Below are 25,535 nucleotides of genomic sequence, written 5' to 3'. Positions count from 1 at the left end.
CTCTTTTAAAACTTCACGGAGATAATGAAAATGTGATATAATTTTTTTGCGAATGTCACAGCTTCCACACGGAGAAGAAGTGTTATGACCACTACCAGGCTTTGCTAGAGTATGAGGAGCAGCAGTCGGGGCTCCGGGCAGTGCCAAAGCTAACGAAGGCCCACATCTCTCCAAACGCCTTCCAAAAAATGAGCGTAAAGCTTGCAGTGCAGGCGAGTGAATGAATGGAGGAATATGAGAGGTGGCTCAACTGCGCCCGCCCAAGCATACCGGTTTAGCGTGCGCTTCAAGCAGTTTCCGATGGATGGCGCGCGCGCATGGGGGCCATCGGTCATCACAACACATAGGGCCCAACGCTGTGAATACTCGCTCTGTTAAAGCAATGTAAGCTCGTAAAATAATCTTTACGTGCATTATTGCATGTCGTTTATAAATTTTAGTAACGTTTTTCTGTGCGCAAGCGTTCTAAGTACTTATCCTGAATGGCTTTGGCGACCTTGGGAGCCGACGCAACTATTATAGCAGCCGGCCGGCGCGATTCTAGTGATGTCTACCTCTCCTAGTTACTTTGCAATTTGATGGCGGGAACTCTGTGTGGCATAATGAAAAAGCCTGTAGCGTAATAAACGACACCTAGACACTAGTGGACGGCACTTCTCGCCAGTGTTTACTTCGCTACGTGTATATAAAACAGCCCTTTTCTTCACTGATTGACTTCGGCCGAAAGCAAGTCAGGAGGCTATTTGCTAGTTAAAGTTTCAATTGGTCGCGTCTGCATTCCACCACTCAGTAAAGCAATGTAGGCACGAAATTCGCAGAATGAGTTTCCTCGTCGAGGTGCAATTTTACGGTTTGTCACTTCTTGGGCGGTGCTTTTTGATGACCGTGTGTTATACGATAGCTGCGTCGTAGGTATGGAATGCGCCAGATATAAATAGCTCATTGCACCGTCTTCGTATAGGCAGCCTACAGGCACTCTTTGAGAGCAAGCAAAACTAGTCTCTTGCCTCCCCCCCCCCCCCCCCCCCAAAAAAAAAAATAGATGTTTCATCGAACTGTGTAGCAGAATGGTGAAGCGCAAGCGTGATTCGTGTGTCGCAGCACGAAATAGCCGCGCGTCTTTTTCTATACCCCATGATTAAAGCTGCAAATAATTTCTAGGTAACTCGCACTGTCATACAACAAAGAAAATGGTCAAAGTTGAAAGGGGCACCTCACAATTGCAACAAAACTTGCACTTGACAGTTTATTTGAACAAAGTCACAGACTAACATGAAATAGTAACAAAATGAAAACATCTGAACAAAATTAGACGCAGGTGTGAAATAATAACACAAAATGCCGCTTACATCGATGCTCGGTTATACCAGCTTTGCAAGCTTCCTGAGCTCCTGCGTTCTGCTTTTCATTTGATTTTTCTTTTGCTTGCAGAGCTGCCTCATGCGCATTGAAAAGTAATTGTGCAGGAGGCTGGCCATAACTTCCTCTTTGTGATCCGGACAAGGAAACTGGAAAGTGTAGTTTTCCAGCATGCTTTCCAATGCAAGCTCGTATGCATTTCTGCACGTTGACTGCTCCTGAAATGCTGCCTCTGCTGCCCGCAACAGCCTAAATGTGGCCCGTTTAGGGTGCAATAAGCCGCCTTTGCTTTTGCAGTCTACAAGGGCACTTTCTACTTGCTGGTGCACTTGAGTTTCCTCCACGAGGCTCTCTCGACACTTGAAACATGTTGTGTTTTTGAGCAGTTTGCGGCAAACAAACCCACACAAGTAATAAATGATACAGTCGACAGCCTCAGGCATTCCGTGTGCATGGTCGAAAACATCTTCGCACTCAATGTCAGCAGAAACAAGACCATCTAGTTTGTTCTTTAACTGCTGCAGCAATGTTTCTGCCTTGTCACCTTCCGTAAACACGACCTTCAAGTCACTCAATGTAAGCACAGGTGGGCTTTCGGAGTCTTCAACTTTGCAGTTACCAAACTTCGGAGGCTTTATCACGCTTACACCGACAACATGTTGTATAACTGTAAAAACGTTGGCATTGAAGGGTGGTCGTTCTGGCCTCCTGCCTGTCGGATGATTCCAAAGAAACGCTCAAGGACATCTTGGTTGAACTTCTCAGACAGAACGTGCTTAAAGTTGCACTCCTTCAAGAGGAACCTGCACAGCTCAAGAGTCGACAAAATTGTCACACGAAGGCCCTCTGCAGTTTGGGTCGTCAAAAAGTTGGAAGGAGGAATGGCTCCTGTAGTCACCTCCTTTTCCCACTTGTTGAGCCAGTGCAACGATGAAGCGAGAACCCTCAAGTCTCTGCTTCCCAGACGGATACCTTCCTTTGGGATTCTCCGATTAAGGGCATCAAACAGCTCATTAAATATGAGGCTAAACGCCACTGTGCCCTTCACGTTTTCGAGTCCTTTTGTGCCTCTTTTGGAATAAAACTCGAGCCCTTTGGCAACACTATGGCTGAACAACTGCGTAGCCAGTTTAACACGCATCCTTTCTGTGGGGGAAGGATTGACATGCGCAAATGTTATTTTTGGGCAAACACGCAAGTTCCCAGCTTGTTTTGTGTCTTCAACAAACAACTTGTCAAAGTGTGCCCAGTGGACCCATTCACCGCCCACTCGCAACACTTTCTGTGCATGCAGTCGGTTTCGGACGCACTTTATCAGATGCGGCGCATCAGAAAAAACGAACGCGTTTCGCTTATCGTCAGCAGGATGCGTGAAGAAGTGCTTCGTATTCTGCAACGCTCCACTCACACCAAATTCTTTCCACATGAGACGATTGGTGCTAGCCCCATCACACACAATCGCATCAACGAAGGCACCAGCCTCCTCAAGCAACAAAATAGCCTTTAAGATAAGCTGTGCGAGGATTATTCCCTTCGTGGGCCCTTTGCTTGCAAAAACCGCAATAGGCTGAGAATAACGGTCGCCAAAGGAGCGGAAAGTGAAAACGAGCCCGTGGTCTGCAAGGTCATCGCTCGCAGCTGCAGTGTCCCTAAAGTCAGTGAACCCACTGAAAGTCATCGACTTGGCATGGACCCTCATTTCTTTTCTCACTTTCATCTCATCAAAAACGAGTATGCCACGTCGCTGGAACTCATCTTTTGTTGCCATCTTTTTCTTGAAGGCTGAGAAGAACCTTGTGTCGAAGCCGCACTTCACGCGCACCATGCTCAGGTACTTCCGCACAGTTGTAGCACAAGGAAGGGGGAGAACGTTGTTGTCCCTAAGGAAGCAGTACGCTGACGGGCTGCGTATATGTAGCAGAAGACACATCAGCAGCTATTCTTCAGTGTACCGCCGGCCTTTCTTGTTTGCCACTTTGGCAGCGGCAATACACTCTTTGACAACAGTCAGCTGTGCGGCAGGGAAGTCAGGCCTGTTCAGAATTGTCTCAATTCCCTCTTCCGACACTTGCTGCAGCTTATCACGTGCTTGTTTCACCTCCTTCGAAAGTTCGCTGAATCGCTTCAGAAGGCGATTTTTCGATCGCTTCAGTGCATAATTTGCACGGCGCAATGCTGCCACATTAGCATTGTTTTTCTGCAAAGAAGGAAGACGCAGACGGCCTGGCTTTGACAGACGTTTCTTCTCCTCCATCCTCTTCTTTCTCGTCCGCAAGGTGTTTGCCAGGTTGACGCACTTTTCACATGATGGGGAATCCCCGCTGAGAATCATGCAGCACTTTTTGTGGCGCCATTTCTGGCAAATATCAATATAAGCACTTTCTGGCTCAACATGTGGGAATTCGAGAGGGCTGGGCCCGCCACTGCAGATGTTGACTTCATCCACGTGCTTGAGAAGAGCTCGGACATCTTCCTTAGTGGTAAGAGAACTGCTGTACTGCAGCCTTGTCACGGGAATAGACTGGCCCATTAGAACAACATTCGCCTCCATTTTTTCATCAATTTCGACGATCCTTGGGTTGACAAACGTCGTAACGGCACGTGTTCCCGAAGGTTTTTCTGACGAGGAACAATCAAGTTTCTTCACGCGTTTCATTTGAGAAAACACAACACTCTTCACACCGTCAAGCTCAAGTTTATGGCGACCCCATGAATCAGAAGGCAGAAATGACTGTTGTATTTCGCCACACAAGCTTTCGAACGGCGAACAACGAGCTTCCTCTGGTCCTGACTGCGTTTTCGGAGATTCCATGTCGATGCCTGCCTGGACTGCAGGCGTCTCATCGCAACTCGTGTGACAGTTCAGCGGGTCGTCGTTGTTGCTGCCTTTCAGCGGGCCGCTTCCGAGTCGTTGATCTCTTCGAGAGGTAGGGCGGGCAATCGGGAAATACCGGGGGAACAGCGTCACACGCCAGTGATGCTCGTCGTGGCATGCTCATCAGTACATTGCCATTGTACTGAGAAGTCCATGTCTTTGTCACGAGATGAGGCTCAAAATGTCTCTCACAAACACTGTCTGTTGCTTGTAGCGGGCGATCTTTCCTCGGTATGGTATGTCGCCAGAGCTTGAGACGCTCGTCGTCTTTCGGGGCAGAAAACAGCGAGTACTTCTCCTGACACGACTTGTAGCCGGTCGTGCAACGCGGGACGAAGCACTTTTGCCCCATCAGAGGTTTACAAAACGATTCATACCGCAAGAAACCGTGCAAACGCTACACATGTATACGTGTTCACCACATGAAACTGCGCAAACGATGGCCCCTGAACATACAGCGCTGCCTCTCGGAGGGAGGGCGAAACGCACGCAAATCGTCGGAGCGCGCTCAGTACGGCGGGGCGCCGCTGTTCACACACTTCTCCTATTCCTCCACCGTGATGCAAACACACGCCTGATCCGAACAATGAAATCATTCATTTGTCTATGTTGCGCATTGTCAGTCATGAAATCATTTCCTTCACATTATAGCTTTTTAGTGAAACCACTGCAACAGCGATGGAATTCTACAGCAAGCAAGAGGAATGCACAAACTTGCGTCAGTCTGTTGCAACTATAAATTTCACAAGACGTCTGAACAGGCTGTTCGACTGCCCCAACACAAGGAGACCTCAGGAAGTGCAGTACAATGAAAAAGATCACATTGCAGTGAGTTATTGAACAATAATAATATATTTTGTGACTGAAGTTGGCCTATTTCTGCTTCAATTAAATTGAAGCTTGCCCGCCCTTCAGACCATAAAAGAGAACATTGCCTGGCTTCAGGACTGGTCTACCTACATAGAAGACTTGCCCAAGCAGAGACAAGCCTGTTTTCTGAGCAAGCCTACATGTGCGGCACTGAGAATAACCCTGCGTAGCACGTTGGCTCTAATTGAAACCCTTTTAAAGTCGGGCTTCTGCTACGTTCTGACTGGAAACCTCGGTCAGGATCCCCTAGAGGTAATTTGAGTGCTTTGGAAATGATCTCAGTTCTGTCTTATCCAGCTTTCTTTATTGTTCCAGCGTTTTTTCGGCATTGCGAGACATGTCGCTGGAGATGATGGACGGCCAACAGTGCAGCAGTTCTTGTTTATCTACCGAATGCTCTCGGTTAAGGACTTGGTGGGGCCTTCAAAACGGGCTTCAGTCGACGGAGATGGACCCAACCTACCGTATAATGCAGAATATAGGTCGAGATTTTTTACAGAAAAATTTGCCGAAAAGTCACCCCTCGACCTATATTGCAGTCACTGGCAGTTGTCATCTGGCGACCGGGCAGCCCATCGAGCCCATCCAAACCCCAAAGGCACCATCGCCACCACCATCAATCGAACGCGACGCCATCTTTGTTTTGTCGCTTCTCTTTCCTCCATGCTTCTCGCTGTCGGCGAATGTGTGCGTGCTATTAAAAAGAAAAGTTGGGGGTTTTCCAAGGCCAATGACGTGTCCGCCTTGCGCAAGTTCGGTATCACCAAAAGAAGTGTTGCTAGCGGCATTAGCTAAAGGGGCAGCTCTCGGTATGCAACGCTCGGAAGACCTTGTTTCATGGGCGCTGCTCTGTGCACCTGTGCTACTGTACAAAGGGGCAAATTTTGTCTGCTAGCGTCGTGCGATGTCTCTACGAATGGATACCCCAAGATGTTTGCTGACCGCCTGCACAGACTGGCTGTTGCTGCGGTCTGCACACGAGTGTCCCATGCTTTGCGCTCGCTTCACGATGACATGGTCTTGCGAGTGTTTAAGTGCTGCATAAGCAATTCTTTGGACTGCACCAAGGACGACCTGCTGTGTGGGCGACAGCGAGCCAGAAGCAGTCGTCCGACGATACTTCAGACAGTTTTAAATGAGTAATCTGAGACGAAACAAGTTATAGTCTCAATAAAACAATGGTTGGTACCTAATTATTTTTTTTGCATTTTTCGGCTACAAGGTAAGGGGGTCGACCTATATTCCGCATTATACGGTACTGCTACAGCTGCAGGGTCTCTTTCAGCTAAAGGAGCCAACAATTAGGCAAGTGACAGCGGGAAATATTTTCTACTCTAGTTTAAGTACCTTAGTTCCCCATTGTAAGCTGCAGAGTTTTGCCAGCAGGCCTTCAATAGAGTCCCTGCGTATTCATTTATCTACACAATACATTTTTTTCTTATCAGCACGTGCGTAATTGTTATTTACACAAACGTCTTTTTCTTGCAGGCCGTTTTTGCATAAAACCAGAGTCCTTCAATGCTCTCATAAAACTTAATTTCCTGCCACATGTCAACCGTTCAAAATGCTATTTCAAGTTGACACCCTTGCTGCCATGCTTCTTGATGACGTCCTCTTGGAGCCCAATGAGTTCCTGGACAGTGGTGAAGGGACCAGTGAATTTATGTCTACAAAGGACGCTATTCTCGAGTACTTGGCGGGCTATGTGGCAAAAAAATTTTCAACACTATAGGTTGCATCAACTGCCGCAAGACCTTGCGGTGTCCATCACGCAAGCCCAGTGACCTAATTGCTCTCAAGACGAAAAGTTATCTCCAAATTCCATCTATCCGACTACTGGACCTCTTAAAAATAGGAGAAGAGCACGTGGAACAGTGGAAAACATTGCGTGTTCCGAATGTGTACGCCGACATTGTCGAGGGCATATTGTTGGACAGCCGAACTGCGGCCGCAAGTGTCGGATGCGCGCTGCATTTTGTGGGCACTACCACAGAGGTCATACACTTTTTCCCGAAGTGCCGCTTGCATTTCTTTACAAGAGAAAAAAATAAGGCTTCGAGGGCAACGGTTCGCACAAAATGCCCGGCTAGTGGAGGCAGGAAAACTAGCCAATGAGAGCCGGTGCGGGTATATTTTTTCGGCTTTGTCTTCTATTCCTGTCTTCTTATCCTGGGAAGGAAAGTGGGGAATAGAATTGTTCAGGGTGGAGACACCCTTTGAACGATCCCGTGCCACCCTTATTGGGTCGAAGCGCTCAATGCACTGTTCTTTTCGTTTCCGACAAGACGCAGCAACGCGAAACAGATACGATGGTTCACACTTCGCCAGTAAACCGCGTTGTGGCGATAATTACAGTGTGGTTTTGATACAATGACTTGCTGCGGTGGCGAGCGAGCGACCCAAAATGGCGGCGTAACGCATACGTGTCTCTACTTTGTATGGCGGACACGTGTGAATTTAGCTACTCTAGCCCTCTGATCTGCGGCAGCGCCTCTCGTGGGAGCCTTTGTCCCCAAACGAAACTCGGCCGGGAGTTTCATGACCAGAAAAGCATTGACGGACCCTGGTAGCGTCTTAAAAACTGGTTCCCACTTCAAAGACGATGTCTTCCACACCTTCAGCTGATCAGCACAGATTGGGGTGCAGACAGTAAAGTCGTAATGGTCGTCCTAGGGGAAGAATGTTTCAACTGCAATGCGCTCAAATCCTTCTTTGTCTATAGACTGAGAAAGTAGCAGGTTTTGCGTGGTGTTAAGGGATTTAGTTTTACCAAAGAGAGCTTTGCATGTGCCCCACACCTTGCGGGAACTGGTCCGCTTGTTTAAGCCGGCGCAATGGCCAAACTAGCAAGTTCCTCCGAGGTTTTTTTAAGTGTGAATGCACTTCTTAAGCGAGCCTGAATCGTCCGCCGCAGTCGTCCGCATAGCAACAGCTGCGGGTGCGCGCGCTCCTCGTCTTCCCTAGCAACGGGGGGAGATGGGCGCACGCTACTCTCCTCCTCCTCTCTCCGCTCAGTGACTGCGGGTGTTGGGCGCCTCCTCTCCACTTCGGGCGGGAGAGCTCTCGCTCGCGTAGCGGGCGCTCCGCATTCCGACGCGTGAGGGCGCTCGTGTAGCGGCCGCGTGGCGCGGGAGGGTATTAGTCGAGCGTGCGCCGTCGTCGAGAGCGGTCGCTGGTCCTGCATCTCGATAACGATGATGGCGGACCGGGCAACGGTACCAGCAATAACGAGTGAAATATCTTTCTTTGTAGTTGTGTGCGTGTGTGTAATCTCTCGACTACTCATTAAGATCACGATATTCACCGTAATCGCGCAATCAACAACCGTGCATTCGCACTTACACACTCTCCCCCTCGGGGAAGTGCGAGGGAATTTTTTGGTCTACCATATAGCCTGCACGGCTCTGTTGCTGACTTTGAGTAGGTCTCTGAATTGTTTTCCATTGAACATGAAAATTCTCGCGGGTAGCCCAGAGGTTGCTCAAGTGTTTGTAGGGTACGCAAGATGAAAAAGTGAAAAAAGATGCATGAAAACAAGTACCTCTGCATGCACAATCTTGCACGAACATGCCCTTCATTTTTGTTTCCTTGCAGGGGCATGACAAGACGGCTCACGTCGACATCAATGCTGCATACCCCCCTTCAAAAAATTTACGGGTGTTGTTTGATAGGTTTCTTCTATGAGATAATGCCTCAATCTCTCCGGTGCCAGCACTGCTGGCAATTATCGCAGTTCAATCCAGTTCAGCTGAGGCAATGCTGGTAGTCGTGGCATAACCTTCAGCCAACATGCATTTTGAGCGAACATATCAGCATCTCTTTAACAAGATGGAAACAAACAAGTTCTGTGCAGTGATAAAAATCGCACCATAAACCCCCCCCCCTTCAAAACTGCAGATCAAAGCAAATCAGATGAAGAGTGCTTATTCATGGATGAATGCATTTGAATAGGCCAGACATGAATTTAACACAATGTAGGTGGCTGACACCTTGCTCAGGTGGCTACAAAAGACATAAGTGGAAATATAGGTCGACATTTCTTGCCAAAAAATTTGCCAAAAAGTCCCCCCTCAACCTATATACTGGTCAGTGGCATAATGTTAGTTGTCGTCTGGCAAGCAGGTAGCCCATCGGGCCCATCCGAACTGCACAGGTACCATCACCACAAGCACCAATCGGATGTGCCGCGTTGTTTTTGTTTTTGTTTTTTTCCTTCTGTCGCTGTCAGTGAGTGTGTGCCTCCTCAAGAAAAGTTCAGGCCCACAGCATTTAAAGGAAGGTATGCCCAAGCCAACAGCAAAAAGTCCGACTAGCGTCAGTTCGGCACCTCCGAAAAGAGTGCGCACTACTGGCGTAATGTGAAGGCGGCAGCTCTTGGTACGCAACGCTCGGAAGACCTCGTTTCGTGGGTGCTGAGCTGTCCATCTGGAACTGACAGTCAAGGCGGCCACTTTTGTCGACGAGCATTGTGCGACGTCTTTACAAATGGGTGACCGGCAACAATGCCAAGACGGTCGCTGGCCGCCTGCGCAAACCGGCTCTCGCGACAGTCTGCGCCTAAGAAGTTCTCCGCAAGAAATTCCTCAGACTGCACCGAGGATGACTTGCTGGTGGGAGCCAGACCAAAGCAGTCATCCGACAAGATTTCAGACAGCTCTAATAAGTAACCGTAGACAAAACAAGTGCTTATAGCCTCAATAAAGTGATAATGTGTACCTAGTTCTTTTTTTTCTAATTTCTTGGCCACAAGGTCGACCTAAAGTCCAACTTGTATGGCAGTAGAAAAAAACTCATTAAAACAGGACGCCAGAAAACCGTGCATAACACATCCCCCCCCCCACGAAGTACGGCGCAGCCATGGCACTGGGCCCATTATGGCTAGGTGTAGTGACGCTGGCCCCATCACTAACACATGCCTAAGCCACATCACATCGACACCACGTCAACACCAGTAGGCAAGAACATTGTAGGCACTATTTAGTGTCTCGTGAGTGCAGCAGTTCGGATTGGTTAGGGGTCTGATGTGTTGGACTTCACACAGACTTTTTAATGAAGGGATCTCCAGCTCGGTTTTGGCTTTGTGGGAATGCTTGGTGAGGAGTGTATTTTGTATGGTTCTCTAGTGGTTTGTTTGTTTGTCAGAGCGCTCACATTCCCTCTCCCCCGTTGAGTGACACAAAAGCACCACTAAGTGCGAATCAAAAGTGCACGCAAAAAAGATGTTTCCACACAGTGCCTCGTGCTGCCTAATAACAATTCGCACGACTTTTTTGCGTCAATGTTGCGTCAATGAGTGACGGTGGACAAATCATGAATTCACCATTTCCAACTTTCCGCCCAATCTTTAAATTTTAACAAAAGGCGAAATATGAAATTGCGCGTATATTGACAAAGGGCCCGCGCGTGCGCGCCCCCTCAAAAAAATGAAAACGCAAAAAGCAGATGGCACTACTCCAAATAAAGCAGAAACCATTTCGATAGCTGGGGAAGGTTGCCAACATGCCTGCCAAATTTCGTTACTCTATGCCAAAACACAAAAATGTTCACTCCGATCCCCACCTCCCCCCTTAACACTGCTCTCCCTCCCCTGTTCATTGTTTCCACTGCTGCATCGCCCCAGTGTCATTCCGTTCCGGATAAATGAGACTTAAAAAAATGAGACTATAAAAGGCTCGGCCTCGTTAAAGGACAGCAGTGCAAACAGTTCAACACCTTTCTCTTCCTCTTGGGCCATTGTTAAAAAGAATTGGTGACAGTACCAGAACAACCCAGTTGCTTCTAATGCTTCCACAGCAACGCCAGCCTTGGTGTGTGAAAATCTCAACGAAGGCAATCGGCGAGGGTTGGTCAAACTCGTATGTAGAAAGCTAGTTGACAAGTCTGACAAGAATGCCGTGAGAAGAACGTATTGCACACAAGGCCACTCTCACAAAAAGTTCTAAATCTTTGAGAATCACGTTTTGTTCCCCAGCCAGGCACTGCATGCGTTAACTTGCACATCTATCGTTGCACGAATTTTCCATCACAACAAAACAGACTGTGACTGCTGGAACTGTCCACAAGTGCTGCAAGACAGCATGCCTAGCAGAGGACACAATTTCCCCACCATTACCACTGTGACCCCATGGCAGTTTGTTTTCCGATATTCTCACATTCTTTCAGCTCCGTTTGCTCTGACTGCGGTGCCGTTACACTTACAGTGCTGCCTGATGTTTCAAAACTGCAACCCGCATTTTGCTCCGGTGTGCGCAATAATCGGAATACTGTGTGAGTGGCACAACTGTGTAAGAAATACGGGCCCCCCATTGGATTACGGGCCCTATCGATGTTAGCGTTAGCATCAAATGTATTCTGGGACAGGACCGTACACAAGATGAAGTACAGGTCATTGACCATGTCAAAAATTAAAGCCCTCAATGTGAAGGCTGTCCGAAGTGGAGAACAGTGATTCGCCATAACGGGCTGCAGCACTATTATCCGCTCACTGCTGCCACCCAACGCATTTCAAATTTCCCGCCTCCGCCGTGCTCGCGCGACCCCTGCCTGAAACTGCACCAGCGGGAGTTCTGTTCTTTTCGCGCTTGCTCTTCCTCCCACACATGCCTGCGTTGCACTGCCACTTATTTTTGCTTACAAAAACCGACCCAACGAGTGTTCCTAACTAAGTGAACGTGGGCGCTGGCGGTTAATTACGTATATCTTGCCTCAAATGTTCCGACAGTTTTCTTTGCGCTAAACAACACGGAAATGTAGGACAAGCGCCAGCGGCTCACGAGTTCCTAACCGTTACGACTATCTAAACCACTTGGCTTTGGAAGCCTCTGTGGGACGCTGCTACGACGTAACGTCGTGTGGCTCTGCTTGGGTCAAGCGAGCGAGCTACGACGACAAGGCGAGCCCCTAAGGTGCTCTGCACTTAAAATGAAAACAACACTTCGGGAGCATTACAGCTCCCGCTACAGCCCTACAAGGATGCCGCAGTGCTCTTAAAGTGTCTTTTGCATCTTTGACTTGGTCAGTGACCTGTGCTTCATCTTGTGTATAATGCCACCTGACTGGGCAGTATGCTACCCAACCATCGACTTCATCCCAACCCCGGCCTGTGTGGCCAATCCCCCCGGTGTGTGGTGGCTGTACCTGGTGCTGCCACTGGTCGAGGGCCTTGAGCAGGAGGACCACGTAGGGGGTGTGGCTGTGCTCCTTGTCCGACAGGGCCGTCAGGTCCACCGAGTCCACCAGGGAACGGAGGGCCGGAAAAGGTCGGTCCAGTCGCAGGTCGTCCAGGTCGTTGTCCGGGTGCGTCTCCACCACTGCGGCCAGGGAACATGGGGGGAGGGGGCAGAAGAAAGACACAGGGATGGGCCAAGCACATGCTCACTCGAGGGAATTCATGACTGGTGCCCCCACATGATCTGAAACATTGAAGATGCGAGGGACAGGATGATATCATGCAACTTTGGTCGGGGCCAATGCGCCTTGTTGCTCTCATTCAGTTCCAACCACTGAAACACCAAGGGTGTGCGAAGAAACAGGACGATACGGCCCCACCTTGGAAAGGGCAAATACGTTTCGCTACCCTTATTTCTGGTCTATATGATCCAGTGTCCCTTGACATTCCTTTTCTTTCCATTTTTCCTGAAAGGGAGGTTGCAGTTATGCGAGTGTTGCTTTCACTGTGACACAACTAGGTACTTTCAGCAGACTTTACAAAAAGGAGGAGTGGCCACTACAGTCCCTTTCTTAACTAGGTAACTAGGGCACTCTTTCAAAGGATGCCCTTTGTACTGAAGAATACAGCCGCGACCGCCCTTACTCTGGATCAGGAGCTCCATTGGTTGCTTATTAAAGAAAAAACAAAATCAAGAACTCTAGTCAGCGCAACAGCTCCCATCTCAACGGAGACATTAAAGGGACCCTGCAACACATACCATCGACTACTAGGAATGTATTTGGGGGTAAAGTCTATTGTTCCACCAATCTCCTCCCAGAAGAATCATAAAAATCCGTTCACTATCACCAAAACTACGCGCTATGAGAAATCGTGCGTAATCGTTCCCTCTCAACTCGGCAGCGGATAACGCGACGATAGCTACATGCTCTCTACCGGATAGGGCCGCAGCTCACGGCGTTCTCTTCGGTGGCCTTCGATACATCACAGGCCGAGGAGTTTTCTCCTTTTCTCCGCAACGCGGAGGATCTACTTCCAGTCTGGTGCCACAAAAAAGCAGGCATGGCTGCCTGCTCGCAAGCGGGCACTCAGTCTGGTAGGGCATTTTTGAAGCAATAAACGCTTGTTGTCGAGTGGTTTCATTGAAAAGGGAGTATTGAGTCCGTCACTCAAACTCCGCGCTCACTCAAAACAAAAGAAATGCCAAAACTGTGCGTCAGGTTCAGGCATAAAAGAGGTTCGTACACAGCACCGACGACGGCGTATCATTACAGGAAATGCGAGAAATATTCCGCGAAGTTGACCAGTGACAGCCGATCGGACAGCCATGGCCGCAATGACGTCGTTTGGGTCATGCCAGGGGTGCATAATGAGCAAAATTGAAATTGAAGAGAGCACGGCTGTTTTTTTCCGCTTATTTCACAGCGATTTGCGCGCTCACAGCTTCACCTGCACGTGTAATATTTGGCTCAGGTATTCCTGGAAGTGTAATCTTGTACTTGCACTGTTCAAAGAGTGTTTCAGGGTCCCTTTAAAGCCCTGTACAAAGCACCGCCCATTACATTTGGGGGGCCAATTCAACACAATACCGCAACTTCCCTGATGAATAAAAACGAATTGGAAACCAACAAATCCTCAATTATGAACAAAAAAAAAACTTTTCTTACTAAACCACAACACTAAAGAAAAAAGGGGGGGGACAGGCCTCAATGCCTCGTCCACTTTAGTAGACTGGCCAGCACAACATCAACAAACAAAAAAAAGGTGGTGTTGGTTGTGAGAACTAACAGCGGTTAAAAAATCAAAACTGGCCTCTCTTCTCAACAAGAACTGAACCAAAAGAATAGAGCTATCCAAACATTTCAAATGTCTTCTAAATAGTACTTAAAAGTTCAAAAATGCAAAGGGCCAGTTTGTTTAATAAACTCAGATACATAAAGTTAATGCCTCGTTGAAAACAAGAAATCACCCACTAAAACATGCACAAAACATATCCTTGTAACAAGACAAGGTGTACAGTATCACAATGTGAGTGCGTACAACTGACCACCACAAACATACACAAGTTTTCTCCTCCAGCAGCAACGGGCTTGATAAACGTGGCCACACCCAAACTGTCCCATTGACACTCTCTAGAAAGGAAAGCGTAGCCGAGTACCAACATTGTGCCCTGGTTCCTAATGAAATAAAGTGTCAAGTTGATCTTTTTTTTTTTTTTGTGGAAGCATTAGTTAACCGGGACGATTAAAAATGCAGTGTCTGTTGTACACAGGTGGTGCAAAAAATGGCCCTCTGCTCAAATAATAAAAACATGCCAACGAACGGTTTGAGTGGAACCGAACTCGTAACTTTTGGTGGCATGCGTCCGCAAGACCACCACAGCTCGTGCAAGGAAGGCGAACCTAGTGAATGGGTTGTGACCTTCGAATTCAGAAACATGTCTCAGGGACATGCACTCAGGCCTGCATGAGTACCGTATTTACACGCTTGTAGGTCAACTTTTTTTTTTTTTTTTTAAATTTGACAATTTAATGTTGGGGGGTCGACTTAGAATTGAAATTGAACTTTGTGCCGCTTGTAACAACAAGAGAAATGAAAAATCAGGGAAAGGGGTGCAGGGGGGGAGGGAGGCTACAAGCTGGTGAAAGCGTAACAGCCTTGTTTTTATGGTTACGGTCAGAGTGTAGCGTTTACCACGGCATACATTCTGGCATCAATAAAGGTGATGCCGACTTTGAAAGTTGGCGTTCCCAATCTGTGCCCTCTGTCTTCCTTCCACCAGTGCATTCGGAAGTGTAGTGGATGCGATATGATTGCGCCTACACAAGCACCGTGCATTGATTCAAGGGATTCGGTAACGCTCATTCTGTTTGTCAGAGACAAACAAAACGCTTCTTGAATGCAAGTAGCGTACTCACGAATCAAAAGACATTGCGAGTGGCCGCTTCTGTGAGCCGCCACGTTGTTTGTTTTGATATCGTGCGGCAGTGGCCAGTGCCGGTAGCTTCGGTGGTTGTCATCTCGCAGTGAATGTGTTCCCATGACTGGGAATAAAGTTTCCTGCTCAACCCACAATGCACGGTTATTCCGTGTGCTTATACAAAAGCTTTTCTCTTTTAACATCTACTGGGTGCACCACGAGCGTACAGCTCTTGTGGGAGCATCGATCATTGATGGAAGAGCCACCGTACCTTGAAAGGTACGGTGGCTCTTGGCAGTTGACGGAAGAGCTTCTCCTTGTGATACGATTTTGTAGGCGGCCATGTTGCTGCATGCCACTTCTGTGTTTGCTGAATTGTCCCATCTGTCATAAGTGCACTGAGCCTGAAGAACTCTCTCAGCGCTTGTTCACAGCAGCGTTCAAACAGGTTGCTTTCTGTGCTCGCATTTTTTTTTTTTTTTGAGAGAGAGAGATATGCAATTTTGGAGGGGTCCACCTACATTCGAGTCAACTTACAATCATGTAAATATGGTAACTTTGTACCTAGGTAAAGAGTGGTCTGCAAAGCATTTCGTGCGATCTAGCAGCTGCACGGATAACTAATCGTGATGCAGAACAACTTTAAGTTGACAGCTTCAATAGCAGAAGTCTCGCTTGTACACTGAAGTGAGCAGTTGTGGTGGTTTGGGGTACCAGTCTGAGGATTGAATCAAAGCTACAGTTCATACCAAATGCCAGCCTACCTCACAGAAAACCACACGTATTACACCTTGCCAGGATTTGCAGTTGGGTATCTGTTACACTGTCGTGCTCTTCTGCCTGTCACCCATAGGCTGGCACAGCAGCGAGACAGTTTCCACAAACGTTCCTTTTTGCAGCACAACTTTATGAATGTAGCTGTTACACGTGAACACAGCTGCATAAGTGAAATAAATACAAAAAACAAAGACATTGCGGAGAAGCATTAACTGCAGTGGATCATGCAACTCTGAAGCGACTGTCAGCTTTACTGTTGCCTGAAACATGGCCACTTTGAGGTAGATCAGTTTAGCTGGACACAAGAAGCAGTTTTTCCCATTTGTGGCACTGTATCATGGAGCAAAGCCTACAACACACCAGCCTAGAAAATTTGGCGAGCAGAAGAAGCTTGTGCGCACACGCAGCAGTGCGATCGCAGCCCAAGTAACCCAAGAACCCAGTAGAAAATATCGCCTCAAAATACATCTGCACACAGCATCTTCAACTTTTTCGTTAAAAATCCAACTACTAAACCAATTAATTATTCAACAAAGGGTGATACATTTACCCATAAAAATGACATGACTGTGCTTTCTTTTTAAAGTTGCTGAAAGTGTCCATACCTGCATTTCTTGTGTATATTTTTCATTGCCCTATCTCTAATGACCCTCAAGTGAGGGTTGACGGTATAAATAAATGACTGAACAATGTATATTCTTCCAAACTTGGCCATAATCTGCCGATTTCCCACTACGACCACCTTCAGCACCAAATTCGCAACAAAAAAATGTATGCAACTGGGTGACTGTTTGCGAAAAAGCTTTGTTATGTATGGCCCAGTTTCGAAAATTCTCGCAGCTATACTACAGTGGCTAGAATAAGAAAGTGTGATTAGCGGTATGCAGCGCCTGCGAGGCGTTTTGAAGCCGCCAATAGGGATCCGCGAGGGGGCGCGCGCGATCATTTACACACGTCGTCTGGTGAAGCACGCGCAGATCGTCACAGTGCAGATGCCGCTTTGACCAGAGAGAAGCACCGCTTGTTTGCTGTGCCGTAGCAAGTTTAAAGGTGCATTAGTGCCGCAAAAGCAGAGTCACAGTTTTGTGCCGGGCCGCTGTACGGTGTACAAGTCCCGCAAAAAGAAACTGTCGTTGTTTGCCATTCCGAAGGACACGCGTCTGTATTGGCGCAGTGGCGACGAGCAATACCACGTACTGAGAAGCAGCTCAAGGAAACCACCGCTGTGTGCAAGCTACACTTCGGCGAAAGATACGTCTCCCGGAACATTGAACGTGAACGGCGAAGTTGTCTCAATCTACAGGGGCAGGCCTTGGTTGGCCCCGGAAGCTGTGCCCACGCAATTTCCAATCTTCCGAAGTACCAGCGGAAACAACTTCCCAGTGTCAAGCGTCAAGTGTCAAGCGAAAATAAATGTCAAGCGAAAAGCGCACCCGCAACCCCACCCAGCAACCAAAAAGCTAAGAATGGTGACTTCCCTGTGAGTGCAGAGTTTGAAGAACCCCCACGCTCCTTTTATGTCGAGAATTTGACCCTACCTTCGGCAACATGGGGGAAACCACACGCTGAGTGTTTCGCCCTTAGCAGCGTGTGTTGCGCTGTGCAGAATAAAGCCAAAGCCCGTACACGTACCCTTCCAGACATTGGAAGCATTTACGAAGCGTTTCACATAATGAATAAGTCTGCCACTCTCCCCGTCCATGACTATCAAATTCGTTTTGGACCTCTAGCTGCACTTTTACACGAAGGCATTGAAAAAGGAGAAGGCATGCCTCTTCGTGAAACGAAGAAGCACTTAAAGCTCGATTGCCCCATGTAAGAGCAGAATCGAAGGTCGAAAACGCTTTTCCGAAGACAATTCGAGAAAAAATGCTTGAATTTGTTCACAAACGCACAAACAAAGAACTAGCAGCGAAAGGCAAGGCCCATTGAGCAAAGAAAGTTGATGGCTTTGAGCCTTTGTAATTTTTAACCAATCATGAGGAATTCATCAAAAGTGAGCAGTTTTTTTGTTTGTAACGAGCACGTCGAAAATAAAATGCGTGTTTACCAGTTACCAGTCCACAAATCTCTGATTTGCGTTTCATAATTGTCCGAGCCAGCCGGCTATATTCGGCTGTCAAAGCGCGCCCAGTCATCTGTAAACTTCGATTGTAGTAGTATAATGCGGAATATAGGCCGAGATTTTTTACAGAAACATTTGCCGGAAAGTCACCCCTCGACCTATATTGCAGTCACTGGCAGTTGTCATCTGGCGACCGGGCAGCCCATCGAGCCCATACAAACCCCAAAGGCACAATCGCCACCACCACCAATCGGACGGGACGCCATCTTTGTTTTGTCGCTTCTCTCGCTGTTGGCGAATGTGTGCGTGCTATTTTCTTCTTGCTCAAAATGAGTTTAGGCACTTGGTGCCAGTTTACAGCAGCATTTAAAAGAAAAGTTGGGGGTTTTCAAAGGCCAATGACGTGTCCGCCTTGCACCAGTTCGGTATCACCAAAAGAAGTGTTGCTAGCGGCGTTAGCTGAAGGGGCAGCTCTCGGTATGCAACGCTCGGAAGGCCTCGTTTCATGAGCACTGCTCTGTGCACCTGTGTGGCTGTACAAAGAGGCAAATTTTGTCCGCTAGTGTCGTGCAATGTCTCTACGAATGGATACCCCAAGATGTTTGCTGACTGCTTGCACAGACTGGCTGTCGCTCCGGTCTGCACACGAGTGTCCCATGCTTTGCGCTCGCTTCACGATGACATGGTCTTGTGAGTGTTTAAGAAGTGCTGCATAAGCAATTCCCTGGACTGCACCGAGGACGACCTGCTGTGTGGGCGACAGCCAGCCAGAAGCAGTCGTCCGACGATACTTCACACACTTTTAAATGAGTAATCTGAGACGAAACAAGTTATAGCCTCAATAAAACAATGGTTGGTACCTTTTTTTTTTTTTTGCATTTTTCGGCTACAAGGTAAGGGGGTCGACCTATATTCCGCATTATACGGTAGTTCTTAAAAAAAAACGACATTCATTATATCTCAACTCGCGCGAGCACGTAGAATAGCTCCCAAAGAGGCTTTCTCAATGCGATGCTGCACGTGAACACATTCGTACTCCATATTCCGCCGCCGTCGCAGCGAACGTGTAAGCGTGTGACAGCGCCACCTGGATTTTCCTCTAACAGCATCACGCGGGAGTGGGCACGGTCATCGCACTTTCTTATTCTAGCCACTGTAGCTATACACTGCACTGTATCTATACACTGTACTATACACTGTACTATACTGTAGCTATACAGCCCCCCCGCAGAGACTGTCTTCTCTCCGAGTGGACCGCCACTCTACATTTCCATGGTGGGTAGAAAAGGCAGGAGACAGACCGCCTACCCACCTGGGTGCTCCCCGATCTGCAGCCGCATGTAGCCGATGAAGCCGTAGGAGCGGCACACCACCAGGGGCACCCCCGCATCCCACAGCCGGGAGGACAGCGACAGCAGCGTCCTGTGGGCGGGGGCACGCAGCAAGCAGGGAGGCACAAGCAAGGCGGGAAGGACAACATCAGCTCCTCTCACAGGGTTTGTACAGGCTTCAAAAGCAAAAATTCAAGGGTTTGCAAGGACTTTCAAGGACCAGAAAACACATTTTCAAGGTCCCAATCTAATGTTTTATCTGATTATAACTTTTTCAACACAATGCAAATGGTTTTTTATGGCACAATACCTAAGCACATTAGTGCACATTTAGATATGCGCTAATGGGTTCATGAATGCTCCCCCACCTTTTTTTATTTCATGGTTGGTGTTTTTCTTCTTTTTTTTTTGCTGTGTTGCTCAAATTGTCTGATTTCAAAACTCAGCTGAGTATCAGCTGAAATTAAATCAGTGAGTGTTGCTGCAAGGCAGGACAAACTATATACACGTCTGCCATTTCCACGGAAAAGAAACCGCAGATTGAGCATATGAGGCACAGCAAACATGCAATGAGCGAGTGTCCAGAGACTAGTAGACAGAAGATGCAAGACAGAGAACACAAGCTGGCTTTCACTGGATTGTATCCTGACATGGATTGGATTGAGAAGTGCCTACTCGCAATGTTGCCTCATAATGAAAATTCACCAAACTTGTTTCAATTGCACGCAATACACTGAAATTTCATTGTTACAATGTTTCTTTACATTAGTTAACACCTAAAATCCACGACAAACACTTTAAATTCTCGTGAAAAGACAGGGCCATTGATTCTCTCCAGAAAAAATCACGGGTTTTCAAGGACCATTAAAAAATTCCAGGACTTTCAAGGCCTTGAAATAGGCAATTCTAAATTCAAGGTTTTCAAGGACCTCTGCGAGCCCTGCTCTCAATGACAACAGCATACCTGCCAACCTGGTGACATGGAAATTCGTAATATCTGCGGACTGGGGGAAATGGTGGGCAGCACACTTTAATTTTGAAGTCTAAAATGATTCACGTTTTCTTCACGCGTTGTGGCGTTTTCAGAACCATACGTGAAAAGCGTCAGTGTTGAAGAGTAATGAGCAGCAACTCCGCTGGGAAGGGCAGCAAATTCAGATTGTATGTACGATTTCGAGAACACTTGGAAGTGCTTTTGTGGCTTCGAGCCCGCTTTTGCACTGCGAAGCAACTACCGCAGTCGTACCATGGGTCTTGCTGCGCAGGACGCGGCAGTCATACAAAGAGCACCACAAACACGGAAGTCGTAACCGGCCCGTAAACAACGTGCTATAAGCAGGCTTGCCGAGGTAGCAGCGATTCTGGATATAGATGCGCAGCCCACCCCGAGAAAACAACACAAATCGCAGATTCGCAGGTGGTGATAACAAGACTACGTATTGCTTTCTCGTGGTGGCGCAGGTTCCACAGTGTCGTTTAAATAGATGGCCCCAGTTTTTTCGAAAATTCGTGAAATTTCAGGCAGGATTCGTAAAATTGTAAGACGGGTCAAAATTCGTATATTTTACGGAAAATTCGGACGAGTTGGCAGGTATGCAACAGGTACAAGTTCTTTGAAGTAGGTACAAGTACCCTGAAAGCGCATTAATTCGGACCTCATGCAGATAGCAAAGGTTTATTTGAGGTGGCCACTCAAGACAGCCAGCTGCACTCCTCGTTCCCCTCCTCTAACTTCCATCATCTTCACCACTTCGGTTCATCTTGCTCACCGCACACAAACAGCGTAACAATGCACTGGTCACCAATATTTCGTTTCGTTTTATTCTTCCACAGGAATGCAGCCTTTTTCCCCCAGATAAAATACAGCTGAACCTCGTTATAAGAGACACTGATGTAAGAGACAAATGGGTATAAGAGACACTATTCACCCACATGGTTGGCTGCCCTATCTTTCCCATTAAATCGACCTCTTTTATAACAGACATTGGATGTAGAAGATTGGTTATAAGGGACAAGTCATCCTTGAAGTTTAATCAATATTCTCGCTTGTAACAGACATTTTAACTTCAGATGCAGTGCCACCAGTCACTAATTGCAGTTGCTTCCATTGTGGAAACACAGGTGGACAACAGACAGCTGCAGTCGCTATTTATTATAACTTCAGCACACATGCAGTGGTTCAGTCAGCTATGAAATGACAATGAGAAGCCCTGCCAATGGAAATGCAACTGACAGAAGTAGTTGAAGCTTACTGCCATTCATTGGATGGAGCGCGATCACACATGCGGGCTCTCCAACTCGCGTAGCTCCCAATCAAGAAGCACTGCAGACATTGAGTCCTGCAAGCGTAATGAATAGCCTGAGCACACAGCGGAAGAAGCTGTGCGCTCTGGGTATTCATCAGGCTTGTGAACTCAACATCTACGATTCATCTTCCACAAACAAGGAAAGGAAAAACAGCTTGTAGAATCGGTTGTAAAAAACAGTGCAAATAGTCATGAAGCACACAAAGATTCAGAACTGTTTCACAAATTCTGGGGGCCAAACATAAATTAGAATGAATGTTCTGAAACATGCTGTAGCGTTCTTTTGGGCTTATTTTAGTTATACGGTGCCCACATTGAACTAGGGTCTGATTATAAGTGAAAACATGGTACCCTGCTTATAAGAGACATCTCGTATAAGAGACAGAAACTGCTCCCCGGTACGTGTCTCTTATAAAGGGGTTCAACTGTACACCTAAAACCGGCCATTCACAGTAGACCCACTGTGAACTTCGCCCACAGGTAATTCAGGAAGCAAATTAGCACTCCTACATCTAAACACAACCACACGGGGAAAAAAAAACATTCACACACGCCCTCTAGGCAAGTGCAAAAGTATCAGGCCCTCCACTCCACTCCCTCTCTGTTTATTCTTTTGAAATACAGTGTCACACAAGCACTGCCCATGTTTTCTTCATGCCCAATCCTCGCTCTCACTCAGCACCACAACATGCCACAAGAGGCTTGAGAATGACTGGGAGGACATCAGGCGGTTCCTCTGCGCAAGTTCTGCCGAGAGGCACCCAAAAGCAAATCCGAAAGCGTCCCTTCTGGGATACAAGTGGTACCAATGGCGTGCCTTTCACTTCTCGTGTTCCCAATACCCCTTTTGTACGGGCACTTCAAAGGCCTTTGAACCAACTGCTGTCTTCCAGCTCAAATGCCACCACTGAGCTGCTACACGACGTTTTTCAAGGGCGCTGGGTTGAACGGCCACTCGAGTCAAAGGAGCACCGCCACCGACCTTTGAGGTTCTCAAAGGCCTTTAACACACGTACGTTCGCACACTACGGTGCAGTTTCCACGTGCCGTAATTACAAAAGCTATTATTTACTACAATAGGCAGAATTTGAGCCAGTTGGGTCATAGTTGATTTAAATACTGTTAAGCCCAAATTTAACTCGGGGGGCACAAAGACGAAAGACAAAGCAGTAACGCTGACACTACCAACTGAAGTTTTATCACACCTTGCCTCTCACATTTATTTAAATTTGGGGTAATTTAAATTATTTTTTTAAAATGAGTTAAATTCAGGCTGACCAGTATTTAAATCAGTTATTTACGAGTAAAAATTGGTTTTTAAAAGAGCACACTCTTCATTTTTAACTTGTTTTTGTTTTTCTATCACTCAGTTTATGATCACAAACTTTGTAATCTCGACACTAGTGGTGCGGAAACAAAAAATGGTCTCAGAAGCCATATTGCCCACTCCACCTTGGGTATGCTTTCTGCATGTTTGTACGTGATAATCAATCTCACCACTCACATTGGCATTTATTTTTTTGGCCCAGTTTAATTCTGCAATGAATTTTTGTATTGCGCTACAAGAACGAAACTTGGCAGCAATGACGACATGAAAACATGGCGGGTGAAGCTTTTGAGAATGGAGCCTTCGAGATTGTTGTGCAGCTCCTTCCAGTTCGAATGGCATTTGAAATTTCGAAAGCTATTTGACTCAAACATCCTTTCAAACAGCCGGGGTATAAGATACAATAAGATAACATCAGATGCAAGCCTAAGCACGAGTACCTTCCCTAAGCATGCTCTGCCCAACTATAATGCAAACCTCACAGTAGTGTCAGGCATTGCTTCAATTTGAGGGAGTTTCAAACTGAACTGCTGAGGTCCAAAGCCATCCCTGCACTCACTTCTCTGGAAGCGTGGTCGCAATGACGACCGAGAAGTTCGAGAAGTAGCCGGGGTTCTGCTCCAGCAAGTTTTCCGGACTCTGGAAAAGGCAGAGAGAGAATTAAACAAAACAAAAACCAAATGAACGTTTTTTTTTTTTTTTTTTGCTTGTTCGTCAGCTGTCGACAACAACCAAACACTGCGGCTTCATCCAGCGGAGTTCATACCACTACTTCCCACAGCCCACTAATCAAGCTGACACTAACATTGAAAGGATATAATAGTACAATTACTTTTTCCACAAACTGGCAAAAAAAACAAAATAAATTGACCTCAACAAAATTTTCCTTTGGTGTGAGCAATGGCAGATGGAAATAAATCTTTGAAAAACTAAAACGATGTCATTTACTAGGGCTAGTAACGTTCAACTCAGCTCATATTTTATGACCAAAATGTGCATAGAAAATGTGTCTACGTCAAAGTATTTGGGGGTTCACTTATCTTCTAACCTTACATGAAATGATCATATTGACGATGTTATTTTAAAAGCAAGTAGAAGTCTTGGCTTCATTAGACGACATTTGTATTTAGCAAATCAATCGTCCAAATTTTTAGCCTACACAGCCTTAGTTCATTCGAAGATGGAATATGCCTCTTTAATTAATTCGGAATCCAAATCAGACGTACCTAATAAACAAACTAGAATGCTTACAGAATAAAGCAGCACGCTTTGTCACTAAAAATTACTCCACGACATCCAGCATCACAGCTATCAAAGCATCCCTATCTAGAGCATCCCTATCCAAAGCACCCTCTCTAGAAAAACGACGCCAGATAGCACTGCTCCCTCACTTCCACAGACTGTATCACACCCCATCGTCCTTTGCAGCATCCCGTATCAAGCCCACGGATCTCATTTTTCCTCGACTCGATCATCCGTTCAAAGTCTGCCCCATGTTTGCACGCACAAATCTTCTTCGACAATCGCCGCTATTTCTTGCCATTCATCATTGGAATAAGCTGCCACCACAAATTGCATCCATTGCAAATTGCTAGATCATGACTCGTTCGTCAACCATTTGAAGGGCAGTTTAAACGTGCTTGTTTAGGAAAGTAGGGTTGTTGTGCTTTCGACAAGATGCACTATGACCTTTGCTTCTTGTATTCCTCTTGTTTGTGTTTGCTAACCCCTACTCCATGTTCGAAATTACGCTTGCTGTTTATTTTGAGTAACTGTGTTGAGATCTTTGAGCTATTTTGTGAACCCCCCCGCCCCTATGTAATCCCTGCAAGGGCCTTTAGGGTATTTGAATAAAAAAAAAAAGATTGCAAGGGGGTCAGCAGCTTTCCTTGCACAAGCTGCAAGCACACTACCACAAATATCTGGTCATTTACCACAAATACCAATCCTTGGCATTGAAGCTAACTATATTGTTCCACGAACATTTCCCTTGCTCACTAGTGCAAGCTTATTTTGTGCTGTTGAAACAAAATTTTCGCATCTTTTCCTCCCCCTCGACAACACGTTAAAAGCAGCTAGGGCCTGACAGTGCTGCGCATGAAGCTGGTAGTTTGACTGCAGCCACAGTAGCTGCCAACCTCCTTAGGGAAGCCACGAATGCACCGTGCTTGTGAACGAGTCCTCCAAATGTTTCCATTGCCCTCAAACAGCCCACAAACAAAGAAAGTAGCGTAGCATGTCCGCACACTTACTATCAAAGCTTTCGTTGTTACCTATCACGATACACCAGCGGGTGATGTCACATCAAGCATGCCGGGCCATATATGTACTTGCATACAAGGCAAAGCCTGATTTCCATTTAACATCTGACCCTCTGTCAAACCTTGCTCACGGGGAAGGCATGAGGGTTCTGCAGTTTGTGAGAGCCCAATACAATGTCCCATCTGGTACTTTTCTTTCAAACAAAGGTCCTTCTACAGACAGCAAGAAACTTCCAACTACCGCATAGATAACTCTACAGGCATGGATATGGTGGT

At 46.9% G+C, this 25,535-nt stretch overlaps 1 protein-coding gene across 1 annotated transcript in view; it reads right to left on the bottom strand.

The window, feature by feature from the left end:
• Positions 1-25,535, bottom strand: part of App-bp1 (Nedd8-activating enzyme E1 regulatory subunit APP-BP1) — a 70,566-nt gene that overhangs the window by 38,380 nt on the left and 6,651 nt on the right. Inside the window, exons 6-8 of the mRNA XM_077697816.1 lie at positions 23,558-23,637; positions 19,347-19,456; positions 12,242-12,414 (exon numbers count right to left, since the gene is read on the bottom strand). Coding sequence (XP_077553942.1) covers positions 12,242-12,414; positions 19,347-19,456; positions 23,558-23,637 — 363 coding nt within the window. The remainder of the gene's footprint in view (positions 1-12,241; positions 12,415-19,346; positions 19,457-23,557; positions 23,638-25,535) is intronic.

The sequence above is a fragment of the Haemaphysalis longicornis genome, unplaced genomic scaffold (genome assembly GCF_048455015.1).
Source record: "Haemaphysalis longicornis isolate Haplotype H1 unplaced genomic scaffold, Haemaphysalis longicornis Haplotype H1 scaffold_2, whole genome shotgun sequence".
NCBI classification, from domain to species: Eukaryota; Metazoa; Arthropoda; class Arachnida; order Ixodida; family Ixodidae; genus Haemaphysalis; species Haemaphysalis longicornis.
This window is presented reverse-complemented; position numbering and strand designations above follow the sequence as displayed.